Source organism: Pelophylax lessonae, assembly GCF_965119305.1.
Source record: "Pelophylax lessonae genome assembly, chromosome: 9".
Taxonomy (NCBI): Eukaryota; Metazoa; Chordata; class Amphibia; order Anura; family Ranidae; genus Pelophylax; species Pelophylax lessonae.
In genome coordinates, this window is record NC_138776.1 from 139,488,165 (window position 1) to 139,511,510 (window position 23,346).

Here is a 23,346-nt window from a genome sequence, read left to right on the forward strand (position 1 = left end):
TCATTACCTTATATTATTAAATCACATTTGATTCTAATATCTTCTTACTTTACATAGTATCTGCATTTTATAATGGTAACACCAGCTAGGGGTCATCTATATATACTTGTCCAATGCATACTGACACATTGTATCTATTTATTTGAAATCCTGAAGGCAGCAAACCACTGTGTCCTCTAATAAAAGGAAGTTGACAGCCCATCAGATAAATTGATGAAATGCACTCGAAGCATACTATTCTTACATCAAGATTTTTAGTATCTCTGATGAGAACTGTACATTTTCCCAGCTGTGTGGCATAGCTAAAGATCTTACAGATACAATAAAGGAAGAAGTGCCAGTCTTGCTAAAGTGAGCTGTTGGATTAAGAGAAGTCATGTACGGGCCACATTGTCAAAGCACACCATGGCTTAACTCCTTCTATACATTCTACGTGCCTGATTATTATATTGACCTTCTGAAACCGACTTTGAGTCAGGACAAGGACACAGGACAGGACAATTATGCACATCAGGAATGTGAGGGAAAAGTCATAAGACAGAGAAAAAGGAGAGCCAACATGAAATCCAGGCAATTAGCATTTGCAGATTGAGTCTAGGTTCAAACTGAGTTCGGAGCAGCTTGCAGCAAGGGGTCCGGTGTGTCCCCGTGCACTGTTTCAAGTCCGAATTAGGTCCGCATTTTTGACTGAATTTGGACCTGAAACGGACCAAAAAAGGCACAGGACTTTTCTGCCAGCCCACACAGAGTTGTGTAAACCACCTCTATTGAGAGCCGGGCATAGTCTCCTGTCATGTCAATTGGATGTGGAGAAACCCGCATCCAATTCGCAGCAGTGTGAACTTTAAGAAGTCAACAATTTCAGCCCCCATATTTCTGCCAGAAAAGGTTTCCTTTATAGATTACTAACCTAAAAAACACATTACATTCGATAAAAAAAATAATACAGTAGTACCAATAATAGCATACAATTTGTCAGGGAATGGCTGATAGACAATGACAGACATTCAGCATTTAGATTCCATTTAAAATTTAACTTTAGCCATAAAAAAAAAATGTTCTTTAGCAAGGAACATACATTCCACATTGTTAAATATGAAACCAAAATTAGTGTGTGCTGTAAATTGCTTCCAACATTGTTCCTGTTTCTACTTGCTGAAGGCTGCCATTCTGCTGAAGCCCAGAGCCACTGAGCAGCAGAAAATCTTGAGGCTGCCAGCGGATCAGCCTCTACATTTTTGTAGAGAGCAACTGAGCATGTGCAGAGCAGGGTGAGACCGTGTATTACTGGATTTAACACAGTATAGGCACTTATTTTTAATGTTTTATATAACTAGCTTTATAAAGGGGCCAGCCTGAAGTGATTTAGCAGGACTCAATGTTCTGTTAAAGTTCCACTTTAAATAGATTTGTTGTTAGTTCTATGTGAGAATTATTTCAGACTTTCATCAAAATTATTTTGCCATGTACCCCGAAACAGAGGCATAACTAGAACCTTCAGGGCCCGGGTGCAAGAAATCATGAAGGGCCCCCCAGACTCCTGGTCCTTCCCTTCAAGCCTGGGGCTCTTCCCACTGATCCTGGGGCCCTTTACTCTTGTTGTGGTGCCCTTTATTACGGTCCTGCAGCGGGACCCTTTCACAAGTTCTGCAGTGGGCCCCCATCCTGCCATCTTGGGGCCTACCCACGGTGGTGGAATGCCAGGGCCTAGTCGCAAGTTTGACCTTCGGGATCCTGGAAGTTCACCCACTGGTGTCAGTAGTTTTTATTTTTTGGTGTTTTAATTGTATTATTTTTTATCATTTTATTATTTTTTTTTTAAATGTCACTGACTATGACTCTGTCCATTCAGAAGGAAGGAGCTGGTAAATTACATATTTACCGACCCTTCCTGGTTCTCTATTGTGACACATCCCCTGCAGCATTTAGCTGGAGAGGGAAGGGAGCACAGTGGGGGGCAGCACAGTAGGGGGGGGACCAGGGGAGCACACAGGGGCCCAGAGACAGCAGAACACAAGTGAACTGGATAGGAGGAGTGGCGGGGCAGCATACAGAGGAACCAATCTCCTACATTTTCCTCCTGCAGCTACAGGAGGAAAAAGGAGGACAGTGATTTCTCTACATACTGCCCCCACCGTCCCTCCAATCCAGTTGTAGAGGGGAGCCGCACAGGCCCCCTGGAGCATGGGGCCCAGTTGCAATTGCAACCCCTGCCACCCCTGTAGTTATGCCCCTGCATATATATAGTGTAAAATATAGTGTACCAGGGTTATGATTTCTGGTGACAAGTGTCATACAGCTGAAGCAATATCATTTAGTAACATACTGTTACAAAGGTACATTGTTTAATCACTGTAACAAGCTGTCATGTGATCAGGATAGCAACTTCTGCTGACAATACACTGATCTTTAAAGAGAAGAGCAATGACAACTTTAGTAATACAATTTCTTCTGTAAGAAAACTTCTTTGGTAAATTTTGAGGATAAACGTCTCCACGGTACCTACAGCTACAAAGGTACAGTATTTATACATAACATAATTGAATATTCTTACATCTGGTTCACGTGAAGCCTCAGTGAAGGTCACCATGGTTTTGCAATAGCAATTAACAGCGCTGGTCAACTGCACTGGCAAATGGACCAGGTCACCACTACACCACGCTATAATAGATTTCACATTTACGTAGTCTATTTGAAAAAAAACTAACTTTGCAAAAGTAAAAGCTGACCATTCATACTTTTTACTAAACATCCTCTTTACCATTGTTTGTTCCTCAAAATACAGATACAAGAAGTATAATATGTTGCAGCTAAGCAAAACAGACTAAAAGTAGAAGCAAAAGGTTGTTCACTTTTCATTAATACATTGTTACAAGGCAGATATACTGTTTTAGGGATGGTTTCACTTCCTGCTTAGGCTTCCTTCAAAACAGTTTGTATTGACTTCTTTCCATCTAGGTTTAGTGGTTTATGTAACATTAAAAAGGTAGTCCATTGTCTAGGAACTCATAAGTAGACATGTGCTGATGCGCACACACACACAGTAAGGACTTAATTTTAAAAGATAAGAATAGCAAATTGCAGATCAGCACCAACAAATTACAGTATGCAAGATACTTTTTTACAACTTAATGACTTTGGGTAATCAGGTTCTTCAGTAAACAGTGTATTTTCTCATGCACATACATTTTGTTGTGCACAGAAATGCAGCAAAATGCATAACAACACCTCTAGCATGCACACGGGCTAAATTTTGCCAGAAATAAAAGGTTTAAAATGAATATGTTTCAGGCACCGGTTTCCGGGTCCTGCAGATAATTGTTTCTTCCCAGAGGGGATCAGCCTCTGACACCCAGAGGAAAAAGGGCAGGCAGTACCACAAATGTGATAACATTATGCCATCAGTGGGGGGGGGCTATAACTTGAGCCTATTCACTGTGTACAAGGTAACATAAGGCAAAAAAATCTTTTATTACATGTTTTTTCTGCACACAGAAGAACGTAATTAACGTATCACTGAATACTGAGCAAACAGAAATAGTTGTGCATAATAGCATTAAAGGGTAACTCCGCTTTTGGAGAAACAACATCTCCCTTCTGGGTAATCAATGTACATTTCAGGGATTTAAACAAACTTTGTTGCAGATAACTACCTTTAATTCTAAAGAAAAGCAGTTTGTTTGTCTGCGTCCATCTGTATCTGAATCTGTATGGGAGTAGTTTTAATCAGCTGCTGCACCTGCAGGGATCTATTGAGGAACATTGCAGGGTCTGCATCCCATTAGATGTAATTTCCCTTTGGGAGTATCCCACCAAAAATTACATTTTTGTTGCAGGGAATGCTCAAACTCTGATTTGTATCTTAGTGCAGACTTCCGTGAAAATCAGTGTGCCAATCACACAAGCAGGACATTTCTGGGAGGCACTCTGTACACCATCTATGTACAGAACGCTTCTAGGTAGCAATATTGCATTGTATTTTACAGAAAATTACAGCACTGCAGATTGAAAAGGAAATTTAATTTTTAATAACATTCAATATGACTGATGGGCAATTGTATAGGCTGTATTATTTTTTTTTTTATTTGCTATTTTTTTCCAATGGAGTTACCCGTTAAAAGTGCAAGAGTTGGGAGTATGTTATTTAAAGCCCAACATTTAGAGAGCAGGGATCAGGAGTGCATAATGCACAGAGTTTAGGGTTCAAGAGAGTGTAGTGCACAGAACACAGGAGTCAGGAGAGTGTAATGTACAGGTCAGTCAACAGAGTACAACAAAAAATATCACCTGCCTACCCAAGCCAAAATCTTCCCGAGGACAAATAGACTCAACTAGTTACCACTAATACAAATTCCCTCCCCACAGTGCAGATCTCCCTACCCATACAAATTCCTTCCCTCAATACAGATCTCCCACCCAGTACAGATATTTCCCCTAGTACATATTTCGCCTCCAATACAGATCTTCTTCACCTAGTACAGATTCCTTCCCCCAATAAAAAATCTTCTGCCCCAGTACAGATTCCCTCAATACATATCTCCACCCAGTACAGATCACTCCCTCCCTCCAATGTGGATTTCCTCCATTACAGGTCTCCTGCCCTGTACAACTCTTCCTAGAACCTCTTTCACTGTTTGCTCTGAACTGCCACTTTTTGTCTGTGAGGCGAAACAGGCAGCAGGAGTGCAAGCGGAAGTACTTTGGGTGTGCTGCTGCTTTCAGCGGTCGGTAGCTCCTGCACCAAGAATGCTTTGGGGCGGTGGGAGGGGGAATTGAACACCCTTAATCCCCTCTTATCTGTGCTCTTGCTGGTTTACGTGAATGTATTTATGTATGGTTCGGAAGACATCACCGATGATGAAACGCGTCGTAATTGGCCTGTTCTGATGACATCACGCATGCTAAGCTGGAACTCACGGCTTTTCCTCTACACGAGCCGATAGTCTGCTGGAATCTTATACGTATTTGCTTGTTTACAAGTGTTTTAAGGTACTTCTTTTTAAATCTAAATAACAAGGGATTCACATCCATACACTATGCTTGTTCATTCTTTTTATCCCTGATCTATTTGAAACTGCCACTGAGCAGCCTTTACTCCACTACAGATGCCGGGTTAACACATGCCTATATGACCATTATAATAACCACGCTATCTGGTAAGAGGCGTATGCTAAGTGTTGGTGTTTGGTGGTAGAGTTGTATTCACCTTTTTGAAAGGACTTTTTGCTTTTATATTTTGCACAATTTTTTTTCATCAATCATACTGTATTTTTGATGGTTTAACATTTTTGTGATACCCAGGCGATTCACTGTCCGGCTTACTTGTATTGCACAAGTGATTTGCGGTAACCACACAGAAATATTTTATGCGTGCATGGTATACGGTTGTTACACTGTCTATCTATCTATCTATCTATCTATCTATCTATCTATCTATCTATCTATCTATCTATCTATCTATCTATCTATCTATCTATCTATCTATCTATCTATCTATCTATCTATCTATCTATCTATCTTTAATCTGTCTTTTTTTAAATAAATGTTTCTATTAACCTGGTGCATGTTGTTACCTTTTAGGTAGATTCCTATGATGTCACTGTATCGGAAGATCTCGGTGAAATTCATCTAATAAAAATCGAGAAACATAAATACTGGTATACAGATAACTGGTACTGTCGATACATTACAGTAAAGACTCCAGCAGGAGACTACTTGGAGTTCCCTTGCTACAGGTGGATCAGCAATGAAAAAGAAATGGATCTTCGTGAAGGGACAGGTTGGTATTAGATAGGCTTTAGCATTCAGAATTTTAATAGAACAATATATTAAACAGCAACTCCAAGCCAAATCAATTTTAATAAAGTTTCAAAAAAGAATCAGAATTACCAGGACAGTAGGCCCAGAAGAAAACATGCAGCTTATATGAATTTGAATAGAAAAGTTGTAAAGGAAGCTAAAAAGTTATTTTATTAGATTTACAGGTGAGATTACTGGTGTTGCTCTTAACATATCCTAATAATCATTAAAGTAGTACTAAACCCTTCTTTTTTTTTTCATTATTTGACTCCAATAACCCCTATTTTCTGTTTTTAGTAGATTTGTTTGCCATGCTTGCTTTTTTGGGTCCTCACTGCCCCCAAGCCCAGACTGTTGTGTGGTGTTTCCCAAACTTCTGTCTATGTGAGCCCAAACCCTGAGGACTAAGTGAGGGTAGGAGAGCTTGCACAAAGAAGACAGAGGAAGAGGGAGAACAGTGGAGTGCCTAGCGGCTCTGGGCTTAGGGGATAGCTGTGCCAGTGTAAGCATGTCAGGAGCGTGCACATAAAAAATAAAACGGCATGGGGTCCCCCCCCAAAATTCATACCAGACCCTTATCTGAGCATGCAGCCTGGCGATCGCCCCGCCTTCTGAACAATACCAGGCCACTTGCCCTCAACATGGGGAGTGTGCTTTGGGGTGCCCCCCAAAGCACCTTGTGCCCATGTTGATGGGGACAAGGGTCTCTTCCTGACAACCCTGGGCTTTGGTTTTGGGGGTCTGCGGGTGGGGTGCTTATCAGAATCTGGAAGCCCCCTTTAACAAGGAGGCCCCCCAATCCCACCCCCTCCCCATGTAAATGGGCATCGGGTACATAGTAGCCCTACCCATTCACCAAAAAAAGTAAAAACCACAGAACACAGTTTTTGAAAAGTCCTTTATTAAAAGAAAAAAAAAGTGTCCCTCAATGTAAATCTATTGTCAATCATGACGCCTGCTGGACCCAAAAAATAGTAAAAAATTCAAAAACGCTTCCACCTCTTTACAGGCTAGCCGCCGTATGACGCTCTTCAGCTTTGACAGCTCTTTTATAGACAAGGGGCGGAGCCACTCGGTTTACATCACCCGGTGGCACTGCCCCCATCTGCCCCCTTCTCCAGTGACAGGATCCTACTCCAGCAGACCACTTGCCTTCTAAGATAGCACTGCTGATCCACCAAGATGTTGTCCCTTAGCCTTTGTTAGTGAAGCTCTGCAGCATTTTAACCCTTGAGAAGTCTAAGGACAATTTTTACTTCCTCTTCAAGTTGCTCGAGTTGCTGTCAAAAGTACTTATGAGTACATTTTTTAAATAATAGAATTCAACATTGTTGTTTACAAGACAGTGAAGTTTCTAGGATGTTAATGTCTGACAACTGAAGAAGATAAAATAACACTGACATGATATTATTTGAATTTCCCTAAAATCTCAATGCCCATAATAGCAACCTTCACCTGGAGAATTAGTCATTTTGCTGATAGAATAAGAATTAGTCCTGCTCAGGTAGTGGCTGCAAGTTCATCTCTGTTTCTAAAATATTACAGTAGGCAGGAAAAGCATTGAAGTGTGTTTTCATTTTTGCAGCTAAATTAAGATAGCACCTATGGATGATGCTGGGGAGGTAATGTTTACCATAATTAGCTCTCCGCTGTGCTGCAGTGTTAATTTTAATATCAAATTTTGATTTAGTTTTAGTCATAGTCTTTTGACTAAATGCCATTTTAGTTTTAGTCGTATTTTGGGTGACTAAAATCTCCAGTGCATTTTAGTCTACTAAAATTAAATGGGTTTAGTTAAATTATAATGCATTATTTAGGCATTTCTCTAGAATTGCCAAACTCATTATATACTCCTGGAGTAAAAATCTAATAACATGATATTATTTAGGGTATTAAGGTTTGAATATGCACAATAGGCACGGATTAAGCCATTGTGATATACTGTATAACGTCTTTATAACTAAAACCATGCTTCATAAACAAACAAAAATATTGTTTTTTGACAAACAGAAGTGCAACTTTAAAAAAAAAACAAAAAAACTGTGAACTCTATTGGCTGTAATATTGTATACAAAAACTGGTGTTGCACAGACTCTATAGAGTATATAGCAAATCATAGTCTTTTTATATCATGTGATATACAGGTGTATCTCATAAAATTAGAATATCATCAAAAAGTTAATTTATTTTAGTAATTAAATTCAAAAAGTTAAAACTCATATATTTTATGTAGATGCGTTACACACAGAGTGATACATTTCAAGCATTGCTTTATTTTCTCCTGACAATACCCTACAGATCCTCTATGGGGTTTAGGTCAGGCAAATTTGCTGGCCAATCAAGCACAGTGATACCATGATCATTAAACCAGGTATTGGTATTTTTGGCAGTGTGGGCAGGTGCAAAGTTCTGCTGGAAAATGAAATCAGCATCTCCATCATTTGGGTTTTCTTTAAAAATAGTCCATTAGATCTTCAGATTATTAAGATACCAACTGATCCAATTGTGTATATTAAGCAAGGAAATTACCTTATGTACTTAGTGTCCAGTGATTCCCAGTAATTTAATATGTTTTTATGTAATAATAGTGCATTGCACTAGAGGAGTGATGGCGAACCTTGGCACCCCAGGTGTTTTGAAACTATATTTCCCATGATGCTCAACTTCTCTGTAGAGTGCATGAACATCATGGGAGATGTAGTTCCAAAACATCTGGGGTGCCAAGGTTCGCCATCACTGCACTAGAAGTTTGTAATATCTTTTTCACATCATTAGACTGCAGATAATCCATTGAGTTTAATAAGACATACCCTGTCTAGTAGACTTCCAGTGACACAAGGAACACAACTGGCATAGATGGTGTCCTTACTGCAAACTCTAATAACACTATTTGCATTATTTTTTTGTGAATATAGGAAAATTACTATATTTCCACTGTAATCCTTTTCAGTCCACTAAAACTAACAACTAAATTGTATACCGATTGTTCCTCAACAGCAAAACTGGTCATACATGATGTAACACAGATCCACAAACAACACAGGAGGAAAGAATTGGAAGACAGGCAGAAACAATACAGGTATTTTTAAAATATTTTACTTTTACAATAAAATAGAAAGTTGAGGATGAAACAACTTAAAGGGAATGTCAGTTCATACCATGGATAAAGATATACCAAAATGCACAGTTATGATATGATATTTTTGTAAATAGTTGTTCAGTTATAGATTTAGAAATCAGAGAAAAATTGCACATGATTGCATGGATGTCTTGTTAAAGCCGAGTACAAATTTTGTCTGCTACAATAAACAAGTTGAATAAGGGAGAAAAAGTCATGATTGCTGGTCATATCTAGTGGCACTCGCCATGTTTAAAAGCATTACCAGCCTTTCTTCAAGATATGATTGGAGAAAATACCACACTCACCTGCTCTCCACTCCAGTGCTGGGTCTCTGTTTCAGCTTGTCGCCATTGGCGCCTTCACCAATAAGAGCCTGGCTAATTCTTAAAAGGGCTAATGTATGCATTGAGATTGCCTCCTGTGCTCATGTACACCCTAGTGCCTTATTGTCCCTTGTTATCTCCAGGTCCCCGTTGTGGTCCCTGTGCACCTCTATGACTCCTAATGTCTCATGCGTTCTTGTTTTTAAATATCCTGTGAGGCCCCTGTGCATTCCAAGCTCTCCGGTGTTTCTAGCTCCAAGCATCCTCTGTGAATCCTGTGCGCCTCTTTGACTTCCTCAGTATCATGTAACCTTTGTTCCCTGCTTGCTCCCAGCAGTCTTGTGTTTCCATAATCCCAGCACTTCACTGTTCCTGGAGATGCTCACTCTTGTGTTCTTGTGCTTCCTTATCAGTAGCTGCCTGTTCAAGTGAGTCAGAGGGCCACAACCAGGGCTACCAGCAGTAGTGTGCTTTAGTGAATAGGCTTGTTAGACAGGGCCAATTCAGTTATTTTGCAGGCTGGTCGGTAAGTGTGCTGGGAAATCTTTTGTTTGTTTGTGATGTGCATTGCCCTTCCATGCGCACCCTTCTGCAAAGGCCAGTTATAGATTGGGGTGGTTGCCACTTTTATGTACAGTTGGATGAATTGGGTGTAGGGATGCACCCAATCTAAATGTGTTCCTAATATGGAGGCTCCGGAAATTTAGAGTTAGGACCACAGTATAGACAGAGGTCCCTTGGCATGGGCACTTTGGCTTACGCATATATTTGCAAATGTGTGCAAACAAAACCATCTGTTTATAACGTAAACTGTTAACAGAGCCAACTTGGTTGTTTTGCAGGCTCGTCGGTAAGTGTGCTGGGAAATCTTTTGTTTATTTGCGATGTTCTGGTGAATACCAGGCTGTGCCCTAGCCCTTCACCTCAGCCCTTCTCAGGGTTCTCACCTCTGTTGAATGTACAGACACCCTGAGTCCTGTTAACCCCAAGCCCTTGGTGTAGTCTGTATCCGGTGTTAGATTAATGTGTCCATGAGTATTCCATGTCTCTTCTAGTTACCAGATTGCCCTCTGTCACTTTGTGGCCCAAGCTTCCAGTGTCCCTTGGTTACCCTCAAAGACGTTGAATAACCATTCTTAATGAGCAGGTAAGTCCACACACTGATTACTATTTGTCTGGTCCCTGCCTAATTGGCCAAATTTGATCAGTGTATGGCTACCTTTTGTCTCTTCTCCCAGTGATCCTTTAACATTATAACTTACTAGTGAAGGACAAGGCGAGGGGCTGCATCAGGCGACTGACGTGTATCAGATATAAATGAACATAACCAACATGTCTAAAGGCACCAGCATTTACATAACAGTGTCATCTTTGATTCAGCATCCAAATATCTGATGCAAGATCCATTTAGTATTAAGGTGTTACTAAACCCAGAAGCCTGCCTTCACTATATCTGGTCTCTCACAGTACACAGAACATGAAAATACAATTATTTTAGTAAATATAAACTTCTAAATTCCTTTTCCCATCAGCAGTATATAGCAGTCTTGTTATTTCTATCAGTTCCTGGTGAAGCTTGTAAGAGTTTTCGTACTGCACTAAGCTTTTCAGGGCTCCTGACCCTCTGTCTGGACATGTCTGGACAGTGCTGATTGGCCCTGATTGGCACTCTCCCAAGAAAAAAAAAAAAAAACCTCTTTAGCAATACACACCAAAATGAGCATGTGCAGCCTGACTCCAAAGGCTCTGTCTTATCCGGACATGTTCTGGAGTCAGTGGAAGAAGAAGAGGATCTGTGCATACAAGATCAAGCAACCTTTTTACACAATGCAAAGGATTAACCCCTTGGGTTCTACAGTGTGTATAACAAGCAAGCTTTACTGCACATACAGACTGATTTTACTGTTGTGGATTTGGTAACACTTTAACTAATGTAAAGATCACAAATATCCTTGAAGCTATAATAATAGTCCTGCTGGTAAAATGGTAACAATGAAATGGTAATGGAAATTCCCTTATAAGAGAACTGTCACTAAAGCATTGCTCCCATTGGACGATTTCCCCTTACCTCTCATGACAACTCTAAAACTTTGTGTTTTGCCTTTACATGCACGTTACCTGTAATTGTAAAGCATACACATTATTTACAGTGAGAATAAAGCAATCGTTTTATTTATAGCAAATAGCAAAATATATACCATAGCTGAGGACAAAAATGCGTAATGGTAATAGTAAATTTACCATAGCTGATGACAAAAATGAGTAATGGTAATAGTAAATATACCATAGCCAGGGCCGGATTAAGAGCATCATGGGCTTGGTGCTGAGGATTTTGAAGGGCCTTAAGAGCCGTGCCTTGGCATGCACCCAGAGGAGGAAGGGTGCAGCCATGCATGCCTAATTCAACATGGGATGCTGTCTCTGAAGCCCATAAACACATCCATGCATCGGCAACTGTCCCTCCTTGTCCGGCCTTCGTGCTGTGTGGGGAGGTTCTGAGGGAGCTGCCTGGGGAAGCGAGCATAGAAGCCAGACTTCTGTGTTTACAAGTGACAGAAGAGCGGTAACAGTGAATATGGCCAACCCGGGGCCTATATAAAGGTAGGGGCCTGGAGCTGCAGCTCCAATAGCCCCTACGTTAATCTGGCCCTGACCATAGCTGATGACAAAAATTTGTAATGGTAATAGTAAATATACCATAGTTGATGACAAAAATTAATAAGGATGATAGTAATTATACCATAGCTGATGACAAAAATTAGTAATGGTAATAGTAAATATACCATAGCTGATGACAATGCCTATTTTTATACAGGTGGAAAGAATGGCATCCTGGTTTTCCACTGAGTATTGATGCTCACTCTCATAGTGACTTGCCCCACGATATTCAGTTTGACAGTGAAAAGGGCGTTGATTTCATATTGAACTACACCAAAGCGTAAGTAGAAAATAATAACTGTAAAGGCGTGTGGCTCAAAAAGCTAAAAGGAAACAATGATGGTTTTTGCTTTTTTGTGTTTTTACTGTTTGCAAGTTTATAAACTGGTCATATATTTTATGTTATTGTAGCGCTGCCCCCTTGAGGGCTGCTGGTTGATAGGTGTTTCTCAGCACTCCTGTGACCCTGTGAACCATCCAACCCACCTGATACTCTAGGTTCCGACATTATCTGTATACCTTTAAGAACGCACTGCCACAAGATAAATTAGGTTTTGTTGTTTACTTAAACAGGTATATCAGTCAACTGAATCCCACCTAAACCAGCAGGGTTCAGCAACACTGATATAAAGAAATGACAAATAAAGGATTACAATATCAATGAACCATGGTAGTGTCATGGTCTTACCTTCTTGCTGTTCTCCTTCGTTTGACATGTGCTGGCGGCCATCTTGGTTTCTGGGTTTCTTGTAGCCTCCCACCCTGCGGCTCCTCCTTCCCACTGGGAGGAGCTGGATGCCTAGCTCATATATATAGGAGGTCTGTGGCTTCAGTTCCTTGCTTGGTCCTCCTGTGTTCACATGCTTCTAAGTCTGCTGCTGCTTCTGGTCCCTGATCCTGGCTTCGTCTGACTACCCTGCTGGTTCCTGATCCTGGCTTCGTCTGACTACCCTGCTGGTTCCTGATCCTGGCTTCGTCTGACTACCCTGCTGGTTCCTGATCCTGGCTTCGTCTGACTACCCTGCTGGTTCCTGATCCCGGCTTCGTCTGACTACCCTCCTGGTTCCTGACCTCTGGCTTCGCAAGGACTCTGCCTCGGTTTCGCCATCCGTTTGGACTTTTGCTTTGCAGCTTGATTTTCAATAAAGCCTTCTTATTTTCACTTATTTGTTGTTGTACGTCTGGTTCATGGTTCCGTGACATTAGGACCAAGCCATGAATTCTGACGGTACAGGGCCATCCTCGCCACCCACGCTGGTTGCCAGACTTGATCAGCAGGATCACCTGTTGGGTCGGTTCGCCGTGGCGTTGCAAACCCTGCTTGAACGCACGGCTCATTTCGCTCCCGTTGCCGATGGGTCGGTTGTCGCTCCTGGGCCCGCTCCTACTGCCGCTCCGGTTGTTGCGCCAGAGTCTACCCCGACACCTGTTGTTGCGCCTGCGGTGTTTCGGGGTATGACCGGTTCTGCCCCCCTTCCACAGCGCTTTGGGGGAGAGCCAACTCAGTGCCGAGGTTTCCTTAACCAGGTGGGCATTTATTTCGAGTTGCTGCCACATGCCTTTCCTACTGAGAGATCAAAGGTGGGCTTCTTAATTTCGCTGCTCTCGGACAAGGCCTTGGCCTGGGCCAGCCCTTTATGGGAGAACAACAATCCGGTGGTTGCCGAGTTTTCCGGTTTTGTTGCTTCTCTTCGGAGGGTATTCGATGTGCTGGCTCGTGCTGCCTCTGCTGCGAAGCTCCTTATGTCCATCAGACAGGGTTCACGATCCGTAGCTGAATACGCCATTGAGTTTCGTACCCTGGCAGCAGAGGTGGGCTGGAATAATGAGGCTCTGGTCGCTGCTTTCTCTCATGGTCTCTCGGATGCCTTGAAGGATGAGGTTGCAGCTAAGGACCTACCAGTGGAGCTCGAGTCTCTTATTTCTTTCTTGATTTTGATTGACACCAGACTCAGGGAGAGACCTTCCTTTAAGGAGAGTCTGCGGAGGCCTCCTAACAGATTGGCGCCTACCTTTGCTGTCCCACCCGTGCCTCCCTCTCCTCCCACGCCTCCTGGGGATGACTTGGCTGGGGGTGAACCCATGCAGCTGGGCTTTGCTCGCCTGTCTGAGGGGGAGAGGGTACTCCGAAGACGCGAGGGTCGATGCATGTACTGTGGTCTCGGTGGGCATTTTCGGTTGGCATGTCCGAACCGTCGGGGAAACGCTCGCACCTGAGATCCTGTCGGGGGCAGATCTTGGGTGGAGTCTCCTCGTCCCCGGTTTCCCGTGTTGACAAACCACTGATCACTGTTGTCCTCTCCTGGGTCGGGGGCTCAGTGACGACCCAGGCGTTGGTGGACTCTGGTGCTGGGGGTTTGTTCATTGATAGTGTGTTCGCTGCCGCCAATTCCATTCCTCTGCAGGCCCGAGGTTCTCCACTGGCTCTTGAGGCGATAGACGGCAGACCCCTTCTGCCGCCACACGTGACTCATGAGACCCTTCCAGTGGGGATAGCCATTGGTGCCGTTCACAGAGAGTCGGTCTGCTTCCAGGTTATTTCGTCTCCACACTACTCGGTGGTCTTGGGGTACCCCTGGCTCCAGAAGCATAATCCGACTTTCGATTGGAGATCGGCCGAGATCCTCTCGTGGTCACCGCAGTGTGGGGCTAGTTGCATCCATGGGCCTGTCAAGTTGCTGTGTACTTCCTCGGACTCTCTGTTGCCTCCTGAATATGAGGAGTATCGGGATGTATTCGATAAGGTGCGCGCGGTTGCCCTACCTCCGCACCGCCCATACGATTGTGCCATCGAGTTACAACCTGGTGCCGTTCCTCCTCGTGGCAAGGTCTATCCACTGTCGGTAGCGGAGAATGAGGCCATGGAGGAGTATGTGAAGGAGGCGCTTTCACGCGGACACATTCGCAAATCCTCGTCCCCGGCAGGGGCTGGATTTTTCTTTGTGAAAAAGAAGGGCGGTGAGTTGAGGCCTTGCATCGATTACAGGGGTCTCAATCGCATCACGATCAAGAACGCTTACCCGATACCCTTGATTTTCGAGCTGTTCGATCGCCTTAAAGGGGCCATGGTCTTTACCAAACTCGACCTGAGGGCGGCATATAACCTCGTAAGGATCAAGGCGGGCGATGAGTGGAAGACCGCGTTTAACACCAGGACCGGTCATTATGAATCCTTGGTTATGCCCTTTGGGCTGTGCAATGCGCCCGCAGTCTTTCAGGAATTCATTAACGATGTTTTCCGTGACCTGTTGCAGCAGTGTGTGGTGGTCTATTTGGATGACATCTTGGTATATTCTGAATCCATGGAGACCCACATTCTGGATGTCAGACGAGTGTTGCAACGGTTACGAGAGAACAAGCTGTTCGGTAAGCTTGAGAAATGCGAATTTCACCGATCCCAGGTAACCTTCTTAGGTTACATCATTTCCGCTGAGGGGTTCTCCATGGATCCTGAGAAGGTTTCGGCTGTCCTACAGTGGCCCCAGCCCAGTGGTCTTCGCTCCCTGCAGTGCTTTTTGGGCTTCGCCAATTATTATCGGAAGTTCATCAGGGAATTTTCCATGCTAGCCAAGCCTCTCACGGATCTGACCAGGAAGGGCAGTAATTCCCAGGTCTGGCCGCTCGAGGCCATCCGAGCTTTTGAGGCTCTAAAGTCCGCCTTTGTGTCGGCTCCGATTCTGTCGCATCCCAACCCTGGGTTGCCCTTTGTCCTCGAGGTGGACGCGTCTGAGACGGGAGTAGGCGCCCTTCTGTCTCAGCATAGAACACCAGAGGGTCCTCTGCTTCCTCGTGGGTTTTACTCCCGGAAACTGTCTTCCGCGGAGTGCAACTATCAGATTGGTGACAGGGAGTTATTGGCCATCGTGCAGGCCCTTAAAGAATGGAGGCACTTGCTTGAGGGTTCGGTGGTTCCGGTCCTCATCCTGACAGACCACAAGAATCTGACCTACCTTTCTGAGGCCAAGAGATTGACACCACGTCAGGCCAGATGGGCTCTGTTCTTGTCACGTTTTAATTACGTGGTCTCCTACCTACCCGGTTCCAAGAACATCAAGGCGGATGCCTTATCACGGCAGTACTCCGACCTGTCCAGGGAGGAGTCGATTCCGACTTCGGTCATACCTCCGAATCAGATCCTGGCCGCCATTCGCACCAGCCTGACCTCTCCCCTGGGTGAGCAGATTTTGGCGGCTCAATCTGGTGCTCCCTCTGGGAGACCCAACGGCAGATGTTTTGTGCCTGAGGAGTTGCGCACTCGGTTGTTGCGAACCTACCATAACTCCAAGACCGCGGGGCATCCTGGAAAGAATCAGCTGTCCTGGGCTGTTTCACGTCTGTTCTGGTGGCCTTCCCTACGTTCCGACATCGCCGCATATGTAGCGGCATGCTCCGTTTGTGCCCAGAGTAAGTCCCCTCGGCACCTTCCGTTGGGCCTTCTGCAACCCATAGCCACCGGGGAGCGCCCATGGTCACACCTGGGGATGGATTTCTTTGTGGACCTCCCTGCATCCCGAGGCCATACGGTCATTCTCATGATTGTGGATCGATTTTCCAAAATGTGCCACTGTGTTCCTCTCAAGAAGTTACCCTCTGCACAGGAGTTGACCACGATTTTTGCCAGGGAGGTCTTCCGGTTGCACGGTTTGCCCAAGGAGATTGTGTCGGATCGGGGGAGTCAGTTTGTGTCCAGGTTCTGGCGCGCCTTTTGCTCCCAGTTGGGGATTCATCTCTCCTTCTCCTCGGCCTACCACCCTCAGTCCAATGGGGCCGCAGAACGATCCAATCAGGCCTTGGAGCAATTCCTTTGTTGCTATGTCTCCGATCACCAAGACAATTGGGTTGACCTCCTGCCTTGGGCTGAGTTTGCCAGGAACACGGCGGTGAACTCTTCCTCTGGGACGTCTCCCTTCATGGCCAATTATGGGTTCCAACCTGCCGTGTTACCGGAGGTATTCTCTCCCCAGGATATTCCGGCTGTGGAGGATCACCTTTCCGTCCTACGTGCTTCTTGGGTACAGATCCAGAAGTCCCTTGAGGTCTCTGCGCAGCGCCAGAGACTCCAGGCTGATCGCAGACGAGCGCCTGCTCCTTCCTACCAGGCCGGAGACCGTGTATGGTTGTCCACCCGCAACCTCAACCTTCGAGTGCCCACTCCCAAGCTGGCGCCTCGCTTTGTTGGTCCCTTCCGAGTGCTTCGCAGGGTAAACCCGGTAGCCTATGCCCTTGCGCTTCCTCCTGGCATGCGGATCTCCAACGTGTTTCATGTCTCCCTGTTGAAGCCACTGGTGTGTAATCGTTTCACTTCCTTGGTTCCTCGGCCTCGTCCGGTCCAAGTGGGCAATCGTGAGGAGTATGAGGTGAGCAATATCCTGGACTCACGCCTGGTCCGCGGTCGGGTGCAGTTTTTGGTTCATTGGCGTGGTTATGGTCCAGAGGAGCGTTCCTGGGTTCCCTCCGCAGATGTCCATGCTCCTGCCTTGCTCCGAGCCTTCCACGCACGCTTCCCTCAGAAACCGTTCTTTACTCCGCGGAGGAGGGGCCCTTGAGGGGGAGGTACTGTCATGGTCTTACCTTCTTGCTGTTCTCCTTCGTTTGACATGTGCTGGTGGCCATCTTGGTTTCTGGGTTTCTTGTAGCCTCCCACCCTGCGGCTCCTCCTTCCCACTGGGAGGAGCTGGATGCCTAGCTCATATATATAGGAGGTCTGTGGCTTCAGTTCCTTGCTTGGTCCTCCTGTGTTCACATGCTTCTAAGACTGCTGCTGCTTCTGGTCCCTGATCCTGGCTTCGTCTGACTACCCTGCTGGTTCCTGATCCTGGCTTCGTCTGACTACCCTGCTGGTTCCTGATCCTGGCTTCGTCTGACTACCCTGCTGGTTCCTGATCCTGGCTTCGTCTGACTACCCTGCTGGTTCCTGATCCCGGCTTCGTCTGACTACCCTCCTGGTTCCTGACCTCTGGCTTCGCAAGGACTCTGCCTCGGTTTCGCCATCCGTTTGGACTTTTGCTTTACAGCTTGATTTTCAATAAAGCCTTCTTATTTTCACTTATTTGTTGTTGTACGTCTGGTTCATGGTTCCGTGACAGGTAGAACAATACTCTAAGATTTGAAACAGTGTCTGATGACCTTTATATTAGTGCTACGATTGTTATCTTAAAGGAAAACTTAGACCTATCTTAGTGCTATTAATGTCCGAACTAACAATGCTGTAAACAAATCAAGTTTGCCCCGTTTAAGATGTAGCAGGTGTCGACACCCCTCCCATAGAAAGGCCTTGCTAAATCTTCACCGGCAGTTGGAGCTCTTATCACTGTCCAAGATGATAATTTCTAATCCCAAGGGAGGTGATGTGTGCAATAGTGTCTGCGGTCAGTGTGTTGATGGGAAAGGTTATACTTGTGGTTAGGATTCCACACAGGCACCCTCTCTCTCTCAGATGTCCATTAGTAAGGGTCCGATAAGACAGGCGATGTGCTCTTCCACGCTCCGGCTTCTGGGGGTGAGCGATACTCTGCTTCGTCAGGCTGTCTGTCTGATCTTCACTCGGTTCCTCTTCAGCTATACTGTGTCAGACTCAGCACCCACAGTGTAGCTATCAGCATCCGCTCCGCTGAAGACGAGCTCCGTGTACTAGGCCTCAGCCACCACCAGTCCTGTATGTTCACAACAGGCTGATCCACACTCACTGAGTCACGGAAGCAAGAGAGCGTTCACACTGTGGAGCAGATAGATTTATAGTCTCTCCCATGGTCCTTCACTTCCCCGTTGCTCCCTGTGAGAACAGTTCCCCCCAGCAATCCAGATAACAGTCTGCTCTCGATTCAGAACTATATCTCCCACAATCCAGTTCTTCCACTTCCTGTGAGAGGCTGATCTCCGCTGAAAGCAATCTTAAAGGGGCACACAGACAACTCCAACAGTAACGATAAACATATAAATGTAGATATATTTTAGTAGTTCAATCCCGGCTACATCATTGTTTGCATAAAATCTTTCTTTTGCAAAAAAAAAAAATTGAATGCAGAGAATTTCTATGACACAGTCCATAAAGAAGATAAGAAACCTAACATAAGAAACCATACCTGCATAATGTGTGTTGAAAAAAAACACTTTTAGTCTTTATTGAAAGGCCATGCTAATGGGTAATAATGCAGGACAGAAATTAGTAAACAGGGACAGACTGCATAATAAAAATCCCTCATGGCAGGATTGTCAATTATTCTAATAATAAAAGCTGTATATTTAAGTTTATTTTTAAAATAACATTAACATGCATATCCTTAAAACGTATTGCAAGATTCACTCTTGCAGTAAGCCTGGCCATGATAACAGCAAGTTATGCAACAGATTCAAGCATCAGTCTCTACAGTTGTGCAGTAATAAGTACTTCTGATAATCAAAGATATTATTATTATTATTATTATTGTTATTGCACTATCTTTGCAACCTAAAGAATAACCTCATTGTCACCATTTGCTGCTAAATCCTTTTACTAGGCTTGGTTCACCTCAATCGCAGAAATTCCCACACCCACAACCACCCACAGTGAAAATTCATTCTGTATGGCACCCCCATGCATGTAAAAATGCAGTGCATTTGCAGGTGCAGGTACAGCCCGGGAAATCACATGGTCAAAAGAACCAAGCGATTTCCCAGCGGCCACGTTTTTAAAAAGGTGCATGCACCTTTTTACTGCGGGGAATGCAGGCAGGGCTGCCTATTCAAATGCCATGCTAATGGAAATGTGGGCCGCAAAAGCACATTGATTTTACCAAGGGTAAATAAGGCCCCTTTCACACGAGCGCACCGCTCGACAGATTCCGTTCTGCTCAGCCGATCCCCGCTGACTAGGCAGGTGACAGCTCCGTTTCCGCTCTGTGCAGAGACGGAGCTGTCAGAGATGGGGAGATCGGATGAGAACGGACCGCCTTGAACATCTTAAATGTATTCAGATTATTAGTAACACTATATATAATGTATGTATGTATATATATATATATATATATATATATATATATATACATTATCTCACAAAAGTGAGTACACCCCTCACATTTTTGTAAATATTTGATTATATCTTTTCATGTGACAACACTGAAGAAATTACACTTTACTACAATGTAAAGTAGTGAGTGTACAGCTTGTATAACAGTGTAAATTTGCTGTCCCCTCAAAATAACTCAACATACAGCCATTAATGTCTAAACCGCTGGCAACAAAAGCGAGTACACCCATAAGTAAAAATGTACAAATTGGGCCCAATTAGCAATTTTTCCTCCCCGGTGTCATATGACTCGTTAGTGTTACAAGGTCTCAGGCGTGAATGAGGAGCAGGTGTGTTAAATTTGGTGTTATCGCTCTCACTCTCTCATACTGGTCATTGGAAGTTCATCATGGCGCCTCATGCAAAAAACTCTCTGAGGATGTGAAAAAAAGAATTGTTGTTCTACATAAAGATGTCCAACCCGTGGCCAGTGTGGCCCGCCGCTGGCAGCTCACGGACACCCACAAGTGCCGTGCAATCTCCTGGCTGCTGTGGGAGACTTAGGATGTCTGGCACAGGCGGAGTGATATGAAATGCACTCCGCTTGTGACAGGAGCCATACCCGCCACCATTACCCACCAACACTACCCGCAAGCATTACCCGCCAGCAGTACCCACCAGCATCACCCACCAGCAGTACATGCCAGAACTACCTGCCAGCAGTAACCGCCAGCATTACCCACCAGCAGTAACCGCCAGCAGTAACTGCCAGCAGTAACCGCATCAGCAGTACCCGCCAGCAGTAACCGCCAGCAGTCTGCAAAATAAGTAGAAAAGGTATGTGCATTAGCATGTGTAAATTGTTACAATATGTTTTATAATAACTAGTTGTGTTTTGTCATAATATGTCATGTCCTTGTTCATACATAAATAAGGACATGACCTTTTCTGGCTGCCTAAGGACAGGGAAAAGATGAAAGTGTTAAATAATTTCTTCTCTTCAGTCTTCACAAAAGAATTGGGGGGCTACACTAACCCAGCTTGTAGGGCCAAACTAAACAACACACCTCAGGAAATACCGCCATGGCTAACAGAAGATAGACTTAGAACTAAACTAGAGAAACTTAACATAAATAAATCACCGGTACCGGATGGCTTGCACCCGAGGGTTCTTAAAGAGCTCAGCCAGGTGATTGCCAGACCATTATTCTTGATCTTTAAGGATAGTTTATAGACGGGTATGGTGCCAGCTGATTGGAAAAAAGCCAACGTGGTACCAATATTTAAAAAGGGGCCGAGATATAGCCCGGGTAACTATAGGCCGGGCAGCCTAACATCAGTAGTCTGCAAGATTTTGGAGGGGATGTTAAGGGACCACATACAAGACTTTAGTAATGAAAACAGTATTATTAGTAGTAATCAGCATGGATTCATGAAAAATCGTTCTTGCCAAACCAATCTATTAACCTTCTATGATGAAGTGAGCTGCCACCTAGATAAAGGTAAGCCTGTGGATGTGGTGTATCTGGACTTCGCAAAGGCCTTTGACACCGTTCCCCACAAACGCTTACTGTCCAAACTAAGGAAGGTAGGTATGGACCATAAGGTGAGTACCTGGATAGAGAACTGGCTCAAGGGGAGGTTACAAAGGGTGGTGATTAATGGGGAGTACTCAGATTGGGCGGGTTCTGTCCTGGGGCCAATCCTGTTTAATTTATTCATAAATGATCTAGAGGAGGGGATATCGAGCAAAATCTCAGTATTTGCGGATGATACTAAACTAAGCATACCAATATCTTCTGGGCAGGATGTGGAAACCTTACAAGCGGACCTCAACAAAATAATGGGGTGGGCAACTACATGGCAGATGAGGTTTAATGTTGAAAAATGTAAAGTAATGCACCTGGGTGCCAGAAACCAGAAAGCAAGCTACTCACTGGGGGGGGGGGGGGACCTCTGGGTGAGTCTAGGATGGAAAAGGACCTGGGGGTACTGGTAGACAACAGGCTTGGCAGTGGCATGCAATGCCAAGCCGCTGCAAGCAAAGCAAACAGAATACTGGGATGTATAAAAAAGGGGATTCACTCCAGAAATAAAGAGATTATTCTCCCACTCTACAAGACTCTGGTCCGGCCACATCTGGAGTATGCTGTCCAGTTCTGGGCACCGGTCCTCAGGAAGGATGTGCTGGTACTGGAGAAAGTCCAGAGAAGGGCAACAAAAATAATTAGGGGGATGGAGGACATCAGCTATGAGGAAAGACTACAAGCACTGAACCTTTTCTCTCTGGAGAAAAGACGATTGAGGGGGGATATGATATCAATGTACAAATATTGTACTGGCAACCCTAGCATATGTAAAAACCTATTCAGAGAAAGGAAATACAATAAGACACGTGGCCACTCACTAAAACTAGAGGAAAGGCGGTTTAACCTTAAAATACGCAGGGGGTTCTTCACTGTAAGAGCAGTAAGGATGTGGGATTCTCTTCCACAAACAGTTGTATCAGCAGGGAGCATTGATAGTTTCAGATTAGATGGGCACCTTAAAGACCACAACATACAGGGGTATGCAATGTGCGGTTAACAGTAGACAAACACACACATCATAGGTTGAACTGGATGGACTGATGTCTTTTTTCAACCTCACTAACTATGTAACTATGTAAGTCATATGTGCTAGGGGTGCAACTAGCCCCCAGCACATAATTGTAAATATCCCAGCATGTGCAATGCTTCAGACTCCTACTACCGTGACTACTTCAAATCACTGAAGTGGTCATGGTGGTTAGAGGGTTCCTTAAATATCTCTCAGAAGAAGTAAACCTCTGTATACTGATTCCATTTCATTTGATCATCCTCTAGTTGTATTAAATTAGTGCGGAGGCGCGGCTTACTTATATACCTTAACTATAGTATATATTTTATATGTGGCCCGAGAAAATTTCTCTACACTCAATGTGGCCCAGAGAAGCCAAAAGGTTGGACACCCCATGACTATGAGAAGATTGCCAAGACCCTGAAACTGAGCTGCAGCATGGTAGCCAAGATCATACAGCAGTTTACCAGGACAGGTTCCACTCATGGTTTTCCTCGCCATGGTCGACCAAAGAAGTTGAGTGCACGTGCTCAGCGTCATATCCAGAGGTTGTCTTTGGGAAATAGATATATGAGTGCTGCCAGCATTGCTGCAGAGGTTGAAGGGGTGGGGGGTCGGCCTGTCAGTGATCAGACCATACGCCGCACACTGCATCAAATTGGTCTGCATGGCTGTCGTCCCAGAAGGAAGCCTCTTCTAAAGATGATGCACAAGAAAGCCCGCCAACAGTTTGCTGAAGACAAGCAGACTAAGGACATGGATTACTAGAACCATGTCCTGTGGTCTGATGAGACCAGGATAAACTTATTTGGTTCACATGGTCTCAAGTGTGTGTGGCGGCAACCAGGTGAGGAGTACAAAGA

The 23,346-nt window shown here is 44.6% G+C and overlaps 1 protein-coding gene across 1 annotated transcript in view; it reads left to right on the forward strand.

Moving 5' to 3' along the window:
• The window catches only part of ALOX5 (arachidonate 5-lipoxygenase), a 98,469-nt gene that overhangs the window by 20,324 nt on the left and 54,799 nt on the right, over positions 1-23,346 (forward strand). Inside the window, exons 2-4 of the mRNA XM_082268002.1 lie at positions 5,581-5,779; positions 8,797-8,878; positions 12,059-12,181. Of these exons, the coding sequence (XP_082124128.1) occupies positions 5,581-5,779; positions 8,797-8,878; positions 12,059-12,181 (404 nt within the window). The remainder of the gene's footprint in view (positions 1-5,580; positions 5,780-8,796; positions 8,879-12,058; positions 12,182-23,346) is intronic.